The 16,329-nt window shown below is 36.0% G+C and overlaps 1 protein-coding gene across 1 annotated transcript; it reads left to right on the forward strand.

Annotated features, from left to right (window-relative positions):
- The first annotated feature begins 5,431 nt into the window (after positions 1-5,431).
- Positions 5,432-9,840, forward strand: LOC129887444 (pyruvate kinase, cytosolic isozyme). The gene is made up of 3 exons (XM_055962549.1): positions 5,432-5,866; positions 7,853-8,314; positions 8,731-9,840. Exons 1-3 carry the CDS (start codon positions 5,618-5,620, stop codon positions 9,541-9,543), a joined length of 1,524 nt encoding a protein of 507 aa, XP_055818524.1. The 5' UTR covers positions 5,432-5,617; the 3' UTR covers positions 9,544-9,840.
- Positions 9,841-16,329: the final 6,489 nt, after the last annotated feature.

Genomic DNA, 16,329 nt, shown 5'->3' on the forward strand with positions numbered 1-16,329 from the left:
TTTTTTGAATAAGGATTTTATAAGGTCAAGTATTTTACCATGGGGTGCTCCTGTGTTGTTTGTTAGGAAGAAAGATGGGTCGCTCCGAATGTGTATAGACTACCGGCAATTGAATAAGGTCACTGTGAAGAACAAGTATCTAATTCCCAGGATAGATTACTTGTTTGACCAATTACAAGGAGCAAGTTACTTCTCTAAGATTGATCTCCGTTCCGATTATCACCAATTAAGAGTAAGGAAGTGTGATATCCCCAAGACAGCATTTCAAATAAGGTATGGTTATTTTGAATTTATAGTAATGTCTTTTGATTTGACTAATGCTTCCGCCATCTTCATGGACTTGATGAATCATATTTTTAAGCTATACTTGAACATGTTTGTAGTGGTGTTCATTGACGACATCTTGATTTATTCTCGAAATGAGGAAGATCATATGGATCACTTAAGAATTGTGTTGCAAACATTAATAGAGAAGAAATTATTTGTCAAGTTTAGTAAGTGCAAATTTTGGGTAAGTGAAGTTGTCTTTCTTGGCCATATAGTATCCGGTGATGGGATTAAAGTATATCCAAAGAAAATGGAGGTGGTTAAGAATTGGCCTAGGCCGTTATCTCCTTCAGATGTTAGAGGCGTTTTGGGCTTGGATGGATACCATAGAAGGTTTGTTGAAGGGTTTTCATCTATTGCTTCACCTTTGACTAATTTAACCCAAAAGAAGATGAAATTTCAATGGTCGATGTGAGAAGAGTTTCCAAATATTGAAGGATCATCTTACGTAGGCTCCTATTTTACATTAGCCGAAGGTTTGGATGGGTTTGTTGTTTATTGTGATGCCTCACAAGTTTGTTTGGGTTGTGTTTTGATGCAACATGGTAAGTTTATATCCTATACTTTTAGCCAACTCAAGGTGCATGAAAAGAACTACCCAACCCATGATCTTGAACTTGCGGTGGTTGTGTTTGCTTTGAAAATATGGCATCATTATCTTTATAGGGTTCATGTTGATGTGTTTACCGACCACAAAAGCTTGCAATATGTGTTTCAAAAAGGTCTTGTTACTAGATTTAAGCTAAGTATCACTTTATATCCTCAAACCGACGGACAATCCAAAAAAACAATCCAAACTTTGGAAGATATGTTAAGGGCATGTGTGATTGATTTTAAAGGAAGTTGGGATAAGTATTTTCCATTGATTGAGTTTGCCTATAATAATTGTTATCACTCTAGCATTCAAATGGCTCCTTTGGAAGCCTTACATGGAAAAAGATGTAGATCCCCGAAGGAATAGTTTGAAGTGGGTGAGATGCAATTGATTGGTCCATATTTGGTAGTTGACGTAATGAAAAAAGTAAGGCTCATAAGATAAAGATTAAAAATGGCTCAAAGTCATCAAAAGTCCTACTTGGACACTAGAAGAAGAGAGCTCGAATTTGATGTGGATGACAGGGTGTATTTGAAGGTTTCACCTATGAAAGGTGTAATGCATTTTTGTAATAAAGGAAAGTTGAGTCCTAGATATGTTGGACCTTATAGAATATTGAAGCGTATTGGTAAAGTGGCATATGAGTTAGACTTGCCATTTAAGTTGGCTATGGTTCATTTGGTATTTCATGTGTCAATGTTGAGGAAATTTGTGGGTGATCCAAACTCTATTGTGCCATTGGAAATTGTGAACGTTGAATTTGACTTATAAAGAGGTTCCGGTCAAAATCTTAAATCGGCAAGTGAAGAGGTTAAGGAATAAGGATGTTGCATCCATCAAGGTGTTGTGGAGAAATCAACAAGTCGAGAGTGCTACATGGAAAGTGGAAGCAGACATGATGAAGCATTTTTCGTATGTCTTTCCTTCCACTCAAGCCTAAGGTAATAAGTTATTCATGATCGAGCCGATTAAACTCCTATGTATTCAGTCCCTCCTATGTCATCATTTGCATGCATGCTCATGAAAGTTGATTTTTAAAGTCATGTTTTATGTTAAGTGTGAAGTTTATATGTTCTATGCATTTTAAAGAGTTCCTTCCATTATTTTATATGCTAAGTAAATCTCATGCAAGGACGAATGTTCTCAATGGGAAGATATTGCAAGACCCCGTAAGATGAAAAGTCAAACGAAAGGAAAATCTCGAGAAAAGTCTACATACCCCAAGTCTACGAGTTGGTCTACGACTCGTAGGGACTTGTACGGGTCGTAGAAATGAGTTGAATACATGAGTTTAAAATTTAAAATTTGGGTAAGGCAAAGTGAGAGTCTATGAGTCGTATGACGACTCGTGAAAGAGCCTATGAATCGTACAAAGGGGTCGTAGTGTAGGCCTTAAATCTTGCAAAATACTAAGCCTCAGGACTTCATCTATGACTCAACAAGATGAGTCGTAGAGAAGATTACGACTTATAGAAATGAGTCTTATGGAAACTTCAGAGATTGTCTAAACTTGCAGGTTTTCAATCCTGTAAGACGAGTCAATTTGATGACTCGTAAACCTGAGAGCGAGTCATAAAAATGACTCATAACAAAAGTTCATAGACTTATTTTTCAGGTTTTTCTCAGGGCCTGCAAGACGAGGCGTAGGAATCACTCATCACTGTGTCTATGATTCGTAGACCTTGTCGTAGAATTGCCCGACTTGGAATTTAATAAGGGGTAGTTTGATATTTTTTTACATTCTAATAATGTATGTGGATGTTTCTAAGGTCTAGATTCATTAAATATTGTATCCTAAATACTCCTAAACTCTTTTATTCCCTCGTTATTTCCCTAAACAAATTCTAGACTTCTCTCCTAAGGTTCCTCAAGAGTTCATCAAGCTTTGGTTAGGGTTTCCTCAAGATCAAGTCTCTTTTATCAAATTTAAGTCTAATTACAATCAAGGTATGTGTTGATTGATTCATGGGCCCCTTCCACCCATGGAGTCCAAGGTTTATTTCAAAAATCTCATTACTTTTAAATTTCAAATTTTATGAATTGTGTTGGGCTGTTTTAATTTCGTTTCTAATCATTAGTAATGATCATTATAAGTATTTTTCTACATAAATTACATGATTTCAAGTTGAATGATGAATGCCCATGCATGAAGCTATTTTCTACGATAAATTATATGAATTATGATTATGGAGTTCAATGTTTTCAAGGTATTCTTATGGTTTTCAATCAAATTGATTATGTATATGAGTTTTACTCTAAATTCAAGCATGAATTATGTTCATAAATTGTAAGTATGTTTCAGATATGGATTTCATGCAAAGTTATGAAGATAGGTGATTTAGAACCCTATGTGGTGACCTAGGACCTTATGATAAGAATTATGCAAATAGGATTTGTAATGATGAAAGGAAAATACTCACGTTGCAATTACGTTATGAAATGAGCTACTCTATGAATTTCAAACCTATGATCATAGCTATGATATACGTTCATTATGATTTTTATGCTATGTATGTATTCCGTGGATTTGACTTAGTACCGAGTGGACTTGAGGTGGGGGCCCTACCAAAAGCCTTAGTAGTAGCCTCATATCTTTTAAACTACGTGCCATCGTAGGTTGCCTTCATACTTAGCTAGTGGATCCACATGTAGCTTATGTACATGACCCGCCTAGCGGGATAGAGTCTACCTTGACAAGTAGATTATCCTTTTCCTTCGTTGTATAGGGAGACAACGGAATTTCATGTTATAGCTCGCATGGTTTTATTGTCAGTTATGGTTCCTATCCCACATATATATATGATTATTATGTTATCTTATGATCTTCAACTACGTTTCTTAAATGATTTGATCATTATGACTTTCCTCATGGTTTTACTTATCCTTTTTATCATGTATATTCTTCATCATTGCATCTTATGATTTATATTGCATGCCATGCCCACATAATTAGTACATTCAAATGTACTAATGCATATTGTAGCCTATATTGTCTCATAATGTAGGGGTTGAGGTTGAGGATCATACCCACACACGTGGCTGATTAAGTTCCTATGACGAAGTCTTGATGAGTCCTCATCCATCGAGGGTGGTTTATGAGTTATTTATTCTTTCAAAGAAATTTCATTATATTTTATTTTGAGGGTGACCTAGGGACTTATTTTAGCCCCTGCTTATGTTCATGATTAGAGGCACTAGTTTGACAAATGTTTGAGTCTATGTTGTCACGCTACATTCTTCATTTGTGATTCATGATTTAGACTCTCCTATGATATTTCTGCATTAAATTTACCTTATGTATGCTTTATGATATGTCAAGAGGCTTGATTGGAGCACTTCGGGGTTTCGATCGCCATGTTACGATTAGGTCCTAGGTCGGATCGTGACAAGCGATTATGCATGTGATTGGATCAAGTACCACGCTGGTATGGTACATAGACACCTAGGATCCTCTGCAGGTCATGAATATATGGATAAAATTAAGACTCTTTAGCATATGTGTACAAATGAGAATGAGACTTGTAATTTGAGCGATAGTTAATGATTCTAGCAGCTATAGTGATTACATAGCTACATGACCAGTATGAATATGAATTTCATGATTTATATATTTTTTTGCATCTTGAACAAGTGTGTTGATGTCTTATTCTAATTGATGGTTTATGCTCAGTGGTCCATTATTTTGATATGTTAGTTAAGACCTAGTAATGTTGAAGAGGGGTATACGTTTAAACTTCTACAAAATGATTTCACTTATAAATTATATGTGTGATGAAAAGTTGAATACTTGATAAGTCTGTGGTGTTGACTTGTGAAATGTTAAATGGGTGATTATGAATTGTATTTATATCTGATTTCATATGGTGTGTTGATGACTTGTGATGAATTTAATGAAGTGTGATTTATGTGTTAATTATGTAGAATTACCTTTCTATTTGTTATGTAACTGTGAGTATATCTATAACTTTAAACCTTTTATTTTATTCTTAATAAAATAATTTACAAAGATAATATTTTTAATAACTTATTCATTTTTTTCCTAACATGTCGAATCAAACACTTTTACATAGAGATATAATTACTCCCTTAAGTTTATAGTAAATTATTGGGATTTTTTATAATTAAAAGCTGTTTTTTAAAGTTTAAGAAAATTGTTTGGACTATTTCATATTTACCTTTTCTTAATGAGTTTTTAATTCGAAGAATAGTTTAAAAATAATTAAAATAATGTAGAAAAAAGTTATTTTTAATCTTTGTTAATGTTTTTTTTTTAATAAGACGTGTCATAACCAATATGAAATAGAGGGAATAATAAATTAGAAAAGGAATATAACTTTTATTGAAACTAATCAACTTGTTTTACAAGGCAAATGGAATTGAAAAGCGAGCCATCAAAGAAACAATAAAAAACGAACACATGCTTTGGGAACCCAATGGGAAGAGTTGGGAAAGGAGAAATACCTTTCAAGAATATGGTGGGCCCGCCATCCCTACAAATACCGAAACTAAAACCATAATATAATAAATAGAAGAAACCCAAAGAAAAGTTCAACATCGCGTCAAGTCCGCACGCCGTAGGTTTCTTTTGTTTTTTATTCTTCAACCTATTTCTTCTCTCATCACTCCACCACCACAATATTCAATATTCATTAATCTAATTCCACTTTCACGTTTTTTGCTTCTCTCCTTCTGGCTATGGCGATTGAAAACAACAATGGAGTACCTGTTTGTACCGTCAAGAGGCCTAAGACCAAGATAGTATGCACTTTAGGCCCTGCATCTCGATCAGTTCCCATGGTGGAGAAGCTTCTTCGGGCCGGCATGAACGTCGCCAGATTCAACTTTTCTCATGGATCTCATGAGTATCATCAGGAGACCATTGATAATCTCCGACAGGCTATGGAGAATACCGGTATTCTCTGTGCCGTTATGCTTGATACCAAGGTCCGTATAATTCTTTTTACTCTAAAATTCACAGAAATAACTAATTAAAACCGTCTCGTTCTTCAATTGGTATAACTCTAGTCACAGATCGGTTATTGGAGTAAGCAACTGCTTGTATATGGGTTGTCCATTGTTTGATCTTTTGTTTGATTCTTTGCTATTTGCAGATCCTCTTGTTGGTTGTCTGCATTTTCTTCTCTACTTTATGTTCCTTTCGCTGGTTTTGTCCCCCTTTTGGTATTGTGCGACTTTTTTTTCCTATTGGAATGGAGTGGGTCGAAAGGGAGCGGGATGAATATTTAGTATTCATATAGTTGATTCTAACTAGTTTGGCATTGAGGTCTAGTTGTTAATTAGACACATGGAGAGGCTGGACTGTTGAAAATTGGTGTATTAATGATGCTACTCTGCAGATTAGTAGGGGCAATTGGCAATTGGACCTTTCAGAATTGTGTATTCCCGGTTCAATTTATTGGCCTACAATTTTTTTGCTTTGATTGGTTTTATTAAGCTTCATTTTTTTTGTGATTGGTTTTATTGATCTACAATTTGAAGTTTCGTTTTTTGGGGTGAGGAGTTCGAGTTCCATCCATTTTGAACATGGATGACCAATTATGTTCTAAAGTGTTAGTTTTTTTCTGGGGTTTGACACTGTTTTATAATGAAAGATTAAACGCCAGGCTTAACCCATCTATTTCATTTAATGGGTAGCTCAGACAGTCAATCTTCTAGTTCGGCTTGTATGTGGCCATTTTGTTGTATTTTCTGGTTTTGAACATTAGCCTTCCCCTGTCCTGGAAGCAACGAATAAAAAGTTTGATGCTCTTTTGCTTTATTACAGAAGGCATTCCCACCACTGTTGTTAGTCACCTTGGAAGCTTATGTTTTTGATAGACTGATATGCTACAAGTCTGTCACATATGCTGAGTAGTTATTTGTAATAAAATAAGCCTGATATGACCTAACAGTTGTAGGTTTGAGTTCTTCTTGGGCTTCCATCTCTTTTTGATATTTTAGAATATTTTTAATGTTTCCACGAGTAGATGAAGAGCATGTGTAGTGTTCTTCGTTCATTGCCCAATATGGGTCGGCAGTATTACTTGAAAATTCTGATATATTCTGTTTTGGTTTGGAATGGATCCTTAGAAAAGTATACATGGGTGTCAAACAAGGTTGCAAAGTTAAAATAGCCGTGTAGTAACAGAGGAGAAAGTATAAAAGCTCTGGTAGAAACTTGTAATATCATACTGGTATTGACTCGTTTGTTAAGCGTGCTAAGTAAATGAGTCTTTAAATGGTGGATGTTAGAATGTAGTATTCGCGAGCTTTTAATCTTGATGGAAATAAACATTAATTGGAAATTAGATATTATAACCAATCAAAAAGGAAAATTTGGATATTCGATAGTTAGAAAATTTGGATATTAGATGGTATTATTTGAGATTGTTGCGTACCTATTGCCTTGTGCTGAAGTAATAGTTTTCTGTCTTATTCTGGATTCTCTTTTTTTCGTTCTAATCTTGGCTCAACTGGACTATATTGAATCGCTATGTAAACGTAAGTCATCAAAACTTGAATAAGGATATCTTTTGACAAATTGATGTGGACCAGAACATTATGTCATTCTTATCCTGGCGTATTTGGAGAAGGCCATTTCCTTAATAAATAGTAAAATTTCTTAAATTTTAATTGAAGTTCTAATCTTTGTTATTTAAGGAGAGGCGGTCCTTTTTTCTAACTCATTCTTTCATAGTTTCTTGTACATAATTTTGTGCTCATCTTTTGCTCCGGTTGTATTCGAGCTTAACATGTTCTATATTATGTAACTGAGAATTGTTAGTGATGTTTAGTGGCAATGTGAGATGTCAATTTAGACTCTAAATTTTATACTTGCTAAGAAGCATGATACATATATGATTGCCTAGCCCTGTCTAGCCTTCACCTTTTTATGTGAAAGTTCTGACTCTTTTTATTTTTATCGTGTAGGGTCCTGAAATTCGAACAGGGTTCTTAAAAGATGGTAAGCCAGTTCAACTTAAACAGGGTCAGGAGATCACAGTCTCAACTGATTACAGCATTAAAGGTGATGAGAGTACGATATGCATGAGCTACAAAAAGTTGGCAGAGGATGTAAAGCCACAAAGTGTGATCCTCTGTGCAGATGGCACAATCACCTTTACCGTTTTGTCTTGTGACAAGGAAAAAGGTTTGGTGCGATGCCGCTGTGAGAACACTGCTGTTCTTGGTGAAAGAAAGAATGTCAATCTCCCTGGAGTAATAGTGGATCTGCCGACATTAACAGATAAAGACAAGGATGACATCTTAAACTGGGGAGTTCCCAATCATATTGATATGATTGCATTATCTTTTGTTCGTAAGGGTTCAGATCTTGTGGAGGTTCGGAAGCTGCTAGGTGAACATGCAAAGAACATCCTTCTAATGTCTAAGGTTTGCTTCTTACCAGATAACTATGTATTCTGATCTTTTCTCCATGAAGTTGCCCATTCACTTTGTTGCATCATTATTTTGTGTATTTAGATGGCCTTGTGGTAATTGAGCGTCATACAAAACATACTAGTTTGTGGAAATACAATAAATGAGCTATTTGATCTGACACCTTATCCCAACTATAAACTTGTAGTAATCTATCCTATTCTCTTCTGTCTGATCTGGTTTAACCATTACCAGAATATTTCAATTGTCAGCAACGTTACCTTGTCAGTTGTATATTTAAATAGATATTAAGTGATATAGAGACTGATGCAACAACTTAGTTCCTTTTTCCCCCCTTGACATTACTGAATTAGACTCACAAACTTGTCGAAACAGTCAAAATACCTTAATTTTGATTTTTTTCTTCTTAGGTTGAAAATCAGGAAGGTGTAGCAAATTTTGATGATATTCTTGCCAACTCTGATGCATTTATGGTAGCAAGAGGTGACCTGGGAATGGAAATTCCAATTGAAAAGATATTTTTGGCTCAAAAGGTAATGATTTACAAGTGCAACATTCAAGGGAAACCTGTTGTCACAGCAACACAGATGTTGGAGTCCATGATCAAATCTCCAAGACCAACTCGTGCAGAAGCAACAGATGTTGCCAATGCTGTTCTTGATGGCACAGACTGTGTCATGCTTAGTGGTGAAACAGCTGCTGGAGCTTATCCTGATCTTGCAGTGGGAACCATGGCCAAAATTTGTATTGAAGCAGAGAGCACAATTGATTATCCAGATGTGTTCAAAAGAATCATGGCAAATGCACCAGTTCCCATGAGCCCATTGGAGAGCCTTGCGTCTTCTGCTGTTCGGACCGCTAACTCTGCAAAAGCTGCTCTTATCCTTGTGTTAACCAGGGGAGGAAGTACGGCAAAATTGGTGGCCAAGTACAGGCCTGGAATGCCTATATTATCGGTGGTTGTCCCTGAGATCAAGACTGATTCTTTTGATTGGACTTGCAGTGATGAGTCTCCAGCAAGGCATAGCCTAATCTTCAGGGGATTGGTTCCAGTTCTCCATGCAGGGTCAGCTAGGGCTTCCCATGAAGAGTCTACAGAAGAAGCACTGTATTTTGCTCTTCAACATGCCAAAACAAAAGGGTTATGCAAGGAAGGAGATTCCGTTGTAGCCCTACACCGTGTGGGAACTGCTTCTGTGATCAAGATTGTTACAGTCAAGTGATGACTATTGACGCCTGCTTTTTGGGTTTTGTTGCTAAAGGGTGCCCGACTGGTAAATGTTTTTGCTATTATTTTCTTCCTTCTAGAGAAGGGAACTTATGACTATACTTTACCTTCTTATATTTTGTCTTTATAATGCCTCGCCCTTTACTGCTTTCCAGCACAATTTTCCAACCTGACTGGCTGGAGTTTCATTACCCTTTTATCTTATTTAAATATATTTTCTGCCACAGCCTACAGACACAGTGATGTGATGGGAAATAAATTCCTTATATCTGCCTTGAATTTATCTGGGCTAGAGTAGACTCATCTGCAAATTATAATACTCTGCATGTTTCGTTACATTAATATATAATTCGTCGTCCATGTTCAACTGCCAAGTTATGCTAACTATAGGCCAGTAGTGAATGCTCTAGTGTTACATGAACTAAAATAGAGGTGAGTGATTGAGTTCATACAACTAAGTTATAAACTAGTCTAGAAATAATTCACCAATAGAACGCTTTTGTAAGTGTTATTAACAAGTTCATATTAAAAACTTGCCGACATAACCTTCTAAATGGTCACTACCAATAGCAAGTGTTGCTATTGATAAGTGGCCCATAATATCATTAGGCATAATAGTTTAAACTAAATAAATTGGATCCATTTTTGGGAAGTGCCCAAAAACAAATCCGTGAGGGCTTGGTCCAAAGCGGACAATATCATACTAATGTGGAGTTTGGATGGCGGTATGCGCGGTTCCAACATTTGTTTAACCGAAGATTTGGCACATGACGGACATCCTTCAGTATCATTGTAGTCCCGACATTTGTTTGTATTTTGATATCACCGATTTCAACTATCTCACAAGAAGAAGTGTTCCCCATCTTCACTGCTCCAAAGTCTCCTGCTTTGTATGTTGTGAAGAAATCTTTTCGGGATGTGGCGTGGTATGATGCTGCAATACCTACCGCCAATTCGTTGTCATCTTGTCTTGAGACGTGAAGACATGTCTCTTCTTGGATGGAACAAATGACTACCTCTCCGTGGGTAGTGACTAATGCATTTCCATCATTCTCCTTCAACTACCCATTCTCCTTCTGCAATTTTCTGCAGTTCTTCTTTAAATGACTCTTTATTCCACAGTGGTAGCACTCATATGATGGCTTTCTACCATCTATGAATTTTCCTATACTCTTGCTTTTGTCTCTCCTCTTATCTTGATTTCTTCCTTGTTGTCTCCCTCTTTCTGTAATAAGGGCATTCAACTCACCATGCTCGATGTCCTTTCTTCTGGCTTCTTTATTAAATAAGGCATCTTTGACTATGGACATGGTCAGATTTCCACCAGGAGCTGAATTACTGAGAGAGACTACTAGCGTCTCCCAATTATCAGGAAAACTAAGAAGTAGTAGGGCTTGCATCTCATCCCCGGGTTGTATGTCAACAGAGGATAATTGATTTATCAAGCTTTGAAACTCACTGATATGCTCGGCAACTAAAGTTCCGTACTTTAACTTCAAATTTACCAAACACCTCATCAACAGGGCTTTGTTCTGAGCGGTCTTGGCTTGATACATCCCTTCTAACTTCATCCAGAGGGCATACACGTCTGTTTCTTGTGCAATATGATGAAAAATGCTATCGTCAATCCATTGTCGAATTTGATCGATAGTTTTCCTGTTTAATTTCTTCCACTCTGTTTCTTTGGTGGAATCAAGGTTCTTTCCCTTTGCTTCTATGGGATCATACAAATCGTTACAACTGAGGAGATCTTCCATCCAAGGTTTTCACAGTGTGTAATTTGTGGCAGTAAGCTTTATCATAACTTCAGATGATGATGACTCTTCCATTATATCTTTAAAATGGCTTGGTCAAAATTTTGAAGAAGAATCTCACCAAACGAAATTTGCAAACGCATCCGGAATGTTGAAAAATGGTAGAATTGACTCTTCTTGGGTCAAAATCGGGGCCTCCAGAAAATTTTCAAACTTACACCAAACTATTGGGGTTAAATTGAAAATAAATTGAATTTTTGAGGCAGAATTATAATTTCAGTAACTCCAAGGGTTATTTCATAAATTTTAGAAATTTTATGATGACTGGGCACTGACTGGGTAGGTAATGGTTACCTTCTTCTTCCTCAGAAAACCAAAAACAGAGCAATATTTTAAACGACCATAACTTTTTCGTTTTAGCTCTGTTTTGCCTCCAGAAAGTTGCGTTGAATTCGTATCGACGCAAAAAATCTAATGAACTAATTGAAATACATCGACGATCATGTTTTCGAAGAAAACCAGTTCCAACTTGAAATTTTTGTGTTCTGATATCTTTCGACGAACATAGAACCGAAGGCTCTGATACCACTTGTTGTGATTCTCAAATCACTATAAAATATATTTAGGAGGAAAAAATAACTCTATTTCAAATTAATAGAATTACAGAGAATTTATACCAAAAATTTCTCTCTACAAAAAACCTCACCAAACACTCTCTTCTTCTCATAATCTCTTCTTGGATTGTATTTTTTTTGTGTGTTTTTACAAGTGAAACATAAGGCTCTATTTGTAGCCTTAAAAATGTGATTGGTGGTTGAATTTTCCATTCAACAATGGAGGCTTCAACAATGGTGGTTGATGGCTTCAACAATGGTAGCTGCTTTTGGAATTATGGGCTTCTAGAATGGGTTGGTGGGCAGAAGCTAAACATATCAATTCTCCCCCTTCAGCTGCATTCCAACACAGCTACTATCTAAAAGTTATTTCAACTATATCTCTGCACAACTCTAACTTTTCTTCAGTGACCACCTTTGTCAACATGTCTGCTGGATTCTCCTTCATATGGATCTTCATCAGTTTCAACAATTGTGGATCCATCACCTCGCGTATCTAGTGATAGCGAATGTTGATATGCTTTGTCTGAGAATAATACATTGAGTTTTTGCATAGATCAATAACACTTTGACTATCACAATGTATCTTATACTCTGTTTGATTCATCCATAGTTCTTGGAGAAACCGCTTTAACCACAATATTTCTTTATCAGGTTTCACTACAACAATATACTCTGCTTCAGTTGTGGATACTAAAACACACTTCTGCAATCTTGACTACCATGACACAGCTCCCCCTGCAAAAGTATAAAGATATCCCAAAGGTGATTTTCTACCATCAGGATCGCCGGCTATATCTGAATCTGCATAGCCTTTGAAGACTGGATCAGCTCCACCAAAGCACAAAATTGATTTTGGAGTACCCTTAAGATATATGAGAATCCACTTAATTGCCTCTTAATGTTTCTTTCTAGGGTTAGAAAGAAAATGACTCACCACACCTACCGCATGTGCAGTATCTAGCCTCGTGCAAACCATGGCATACATCAGACTTCCAGCTACTGAAGAATATGAAATTGCATACATCTCCTCAATCTCTTTCTTGGATGAGAGGCACTAACTCTTGCTCAACTTGAAGTGATTTTCCAAAGGGACTGTCACGCCCCGGGAGGATACCCTAAACGTGGACGACACTCGAAAACTATTACTGGCTTCCAAGTGAACCACTTGCCTGATCACACATCCGTTCATTCATTCAATCAGCGGAAGACTTAAAATAAAGAGGTAATTGAGTGGGCAATTCCAATCAACAATCTAGCTCAAGGAAGAAAGGCTATGGGCCAACAAATCGAACTCCAATCTATGTCATTAAAATAGTCCAACAAGAACAATTCAAGGAAATAAAATACTCAATCGACCCATCACTATCTAGTCTGTAAAGCCTCTATCACTACTATCTAATTGGTGCCAATGATAGGTTCATGTCTACCTCAAATTAGAATGAAAAGACTAAACTCGACGTAGGAATAACATAAGTGATATCCTACGAAGATAGGGGAGGACTCATCAATAAGCTGAGTGTGAACAGATCCTCAACGGTGCGCCTATTGATGATCTCTTAAACATATCTCTGCATCATAAAATGATGCAGATCCAAATGGACGTCAGTACGTTGAATGTACGAGTATGTAATATGGCAGAATGAAACATGTGTCAAGATAGAATAATATCGGTTCAAATATCTCAAGTCAGAAAGATAAAGGAGACTCAATCAAGTTTCATAAGTCTAAAGTAAGAACACAGTTTAGACAAAGACCAATCATATACAATCCAATCCAATCATATACAATCCAATTTAATCCAATCATTTACAATTCGATCCAATCCCATCATATACAATTCGATCCAATCCAATCGTATACAATCCAATCCAATCATATACAATTCAATCCAATCATGTACAATCCAATTCAATCCAATTCAAGCATTTACAATTCTATCAAATCCAATCATATACAATCCGATCCAATCCAATCCAATCATATACAATCCAATCACATACCATCCAATGCAATCCAATCATATATAATCAACTCAACAATAAAGTTAAGGGACTCAACTCAATAGATATACAAATTAGAATTTAGCAATGTTTTACAATTCGACTCAATCATCTACAATTCCAATCAAACCAATAATATCATGCACAATCCACTCAATTTGGGAGTTTCTCTATCCGACAACCATCACCTATGATCCAGTGATGTACAACAAGCCGGAGTTATTGCCACGTCCGTCCATACTTTGCCAGGGTATGAATGAATCAACCAATCATGGATCCAATAATCAATAAAGTCCTATCATGTCAGGACAATGAAATAGGGAAACATCCAACTTTAATGGTCCAATCCTCTCCTACGCTGGCTACATAGTTCATGGGGTTCGAGTAGGGACTATACTCTTACCCAATTTGGTCGATACTCCTCCCAAGACTCAATATGCTCATATCTATCAGGTGAGTAAAATACTCATTTAGTCTCTTTTGGACTTAGTTCAAATCAACTCATTTAGTCTCATTGGACTCTTTTCAAAACTCAATCAATCTGGTATCATTGGACCTTCTTTCAAAATTAACTCATCTCAATCATCAAACTCTTATCTTTAAATTTGTTAAAATCTCAACTCAATGAATGCAGTAAATATTAAATGCATTTAAAACATAATTTTAACTCCTCAACTCAATCTCAAAATAGACATTTTAATGTAAAAATGCTCAACTAGTTTATACTCAAAATACTCATGCTCAAAGTAATAATTAAGAGACTTCTCAAACTCAACTCATGCTTAAACTCTTTCTAAATCAAAGATGAAAATAATCATTTTTTAAACTCAAAATAGTGCATAAATAATTTATACAAAAACGTTCACAAATCATTTATAAAATTCTTTCACAAACAATCATTTATACTCAAAATGCTCATAAGACTACAATCAAATCGAATTATGCAAATCATTTCATGTAGACACGTTAGACTCCAATCTGCTCCATCTCAAGCATCATCATCAACATTACCTCTTTATCAATCATTTTAACTTTTTTTATAAACAAATTAGACATCATTGACATCATCATCAAACATCTTGCTCCAAAATCCTCATTTAACTCTATGTTCAATTTCATCAAACTCAACTCATAAAAATGGCTCATCTCACTTTGAAAGCGATATTTTTATTTATTATACATAAAAACCATCAGTCTCAACCTCAAGACAAATTATTACAAAAATAAAATCTCATCTTGGTTTCATGTGAATAAATACATGAATCCATACTCTCAACAAAACACAACTCAAGAACATCGTTAATACATATGAACTTATATACAAAACTCAATAGAAATTATAGATAACTTAAGAAATCAACTCATTGAACCTTAAAACTTAACTCAACTTGAATCAATGAAGATGTAGGGCACGTGGATGAAATCAATCCAATGTTGTGAGTAGCCTTACATACCTGAAATGTAGATCATCTCACCGGAAATCAAGACTTGAAGGAATGGCTTGAAACCTAACTCTTTTTCTCTCTAATTTCTTCCCTCCAAGTCTTCGATGCCTAAGATGAGGAGAAAACCCTCTTTGGGTATTATGAAGAATTGATTTTTAGTCCCAAAACGGCTAGGGCTATATTTGGGATAGGTGGAGAAAAGTACGGAATGCCCTTTCTCAAGAAAAATCTAAAAAATAAGTTCAAAACCCTGCAGGCGCTATAGTGGCGCGCCGCGCCAAAGACCAAACTAATGCAACTAGTTTCGGGCTCTATAGTGGCATCGAACGCCACTCCAGCGCCAGGCCTCAAATTGCTGCAGTGATAGTCTATAGTAAAATGGTCATAATTTTTGACTTCGAACTCCAAAAAATTCAATCTTGGTGGATGTAGAAAGAAGACTCAAAGACCTTTAATTTGATAGGTCATGGGACACCTAACTCTTAATATTCTGAAAGTTATGGTCATTTGAAGTTGACCCTTATACGGATTCATCGAAAAACTTAGCCGATAGAAATTCTTTGAACTTGGCTTGGTGTTAGAGATCCCTCATGAACCTAAACCACATCTAATACCCTTCAAATAATTAGCAATTGATGCTAAATTATATATACAATTACAAGTCATTCATTTTGAGTCTATACACATATGAAGAATGGTTCGAGTCTTGGCGAATTATTTTTGGGTATTACAGGGACAGTACTTATTTGGAATTACTCATATTGAACCGTTTAATCACCTGTTCAATATAATTTTCTTGAGATAGAAATAACTTCTTGTTTCTCCTATCTCGAGTTATCTACAATCCCAAAATTTACTGAGCTGGACCTAAGTCTTTCATTTCAAAGGACTTAGAGAGTTCTTTCTTAGTATCGCACCAGGACTTCATAGATGGCAGACACGGTGGGGGTGGTTCTTAGTAAACT

The sequence above is a fragment of the Solanum dulcamara genome, chromosome 4, assembly GCF_947179165.1.
Source record: "Solanum dulcamara chromosome 4, daSolDulc1.2, whole genome shotgun sequence".
Lineage (NCBI taxonomy): Eukaryota > Viridiplantae > Streptophyta > Magnoliopsida > Solanales > Solanaceae > Solanum > Solanum dulcamara.

Excerpts from the sequence above, each read along its gene's own strand:
- LOC129887444 (XM_055962549.1), top strand. The coding sequence starts at position 5,618 with ATGGCGATTGAAAACAACAATGGAGTACCTGTTTGTACCGTCAAGAGG. Across the intron at positions 5,867-7,852 it reads CCGTTATGCTTGATACCAAG|GGTCCTGAAATTCGAACAGG; the intron begins GTCCGTATAATT and ends TTTATCGTGTAG. Across the intron at positions 8,315-8,730 it reads ACATCCTTCTAATGTCTAAG|GTTGAAAATCAGGAAGGTGT; the intron begins GTTTGCTTCTTA and ends TTTTCTTCTTAG.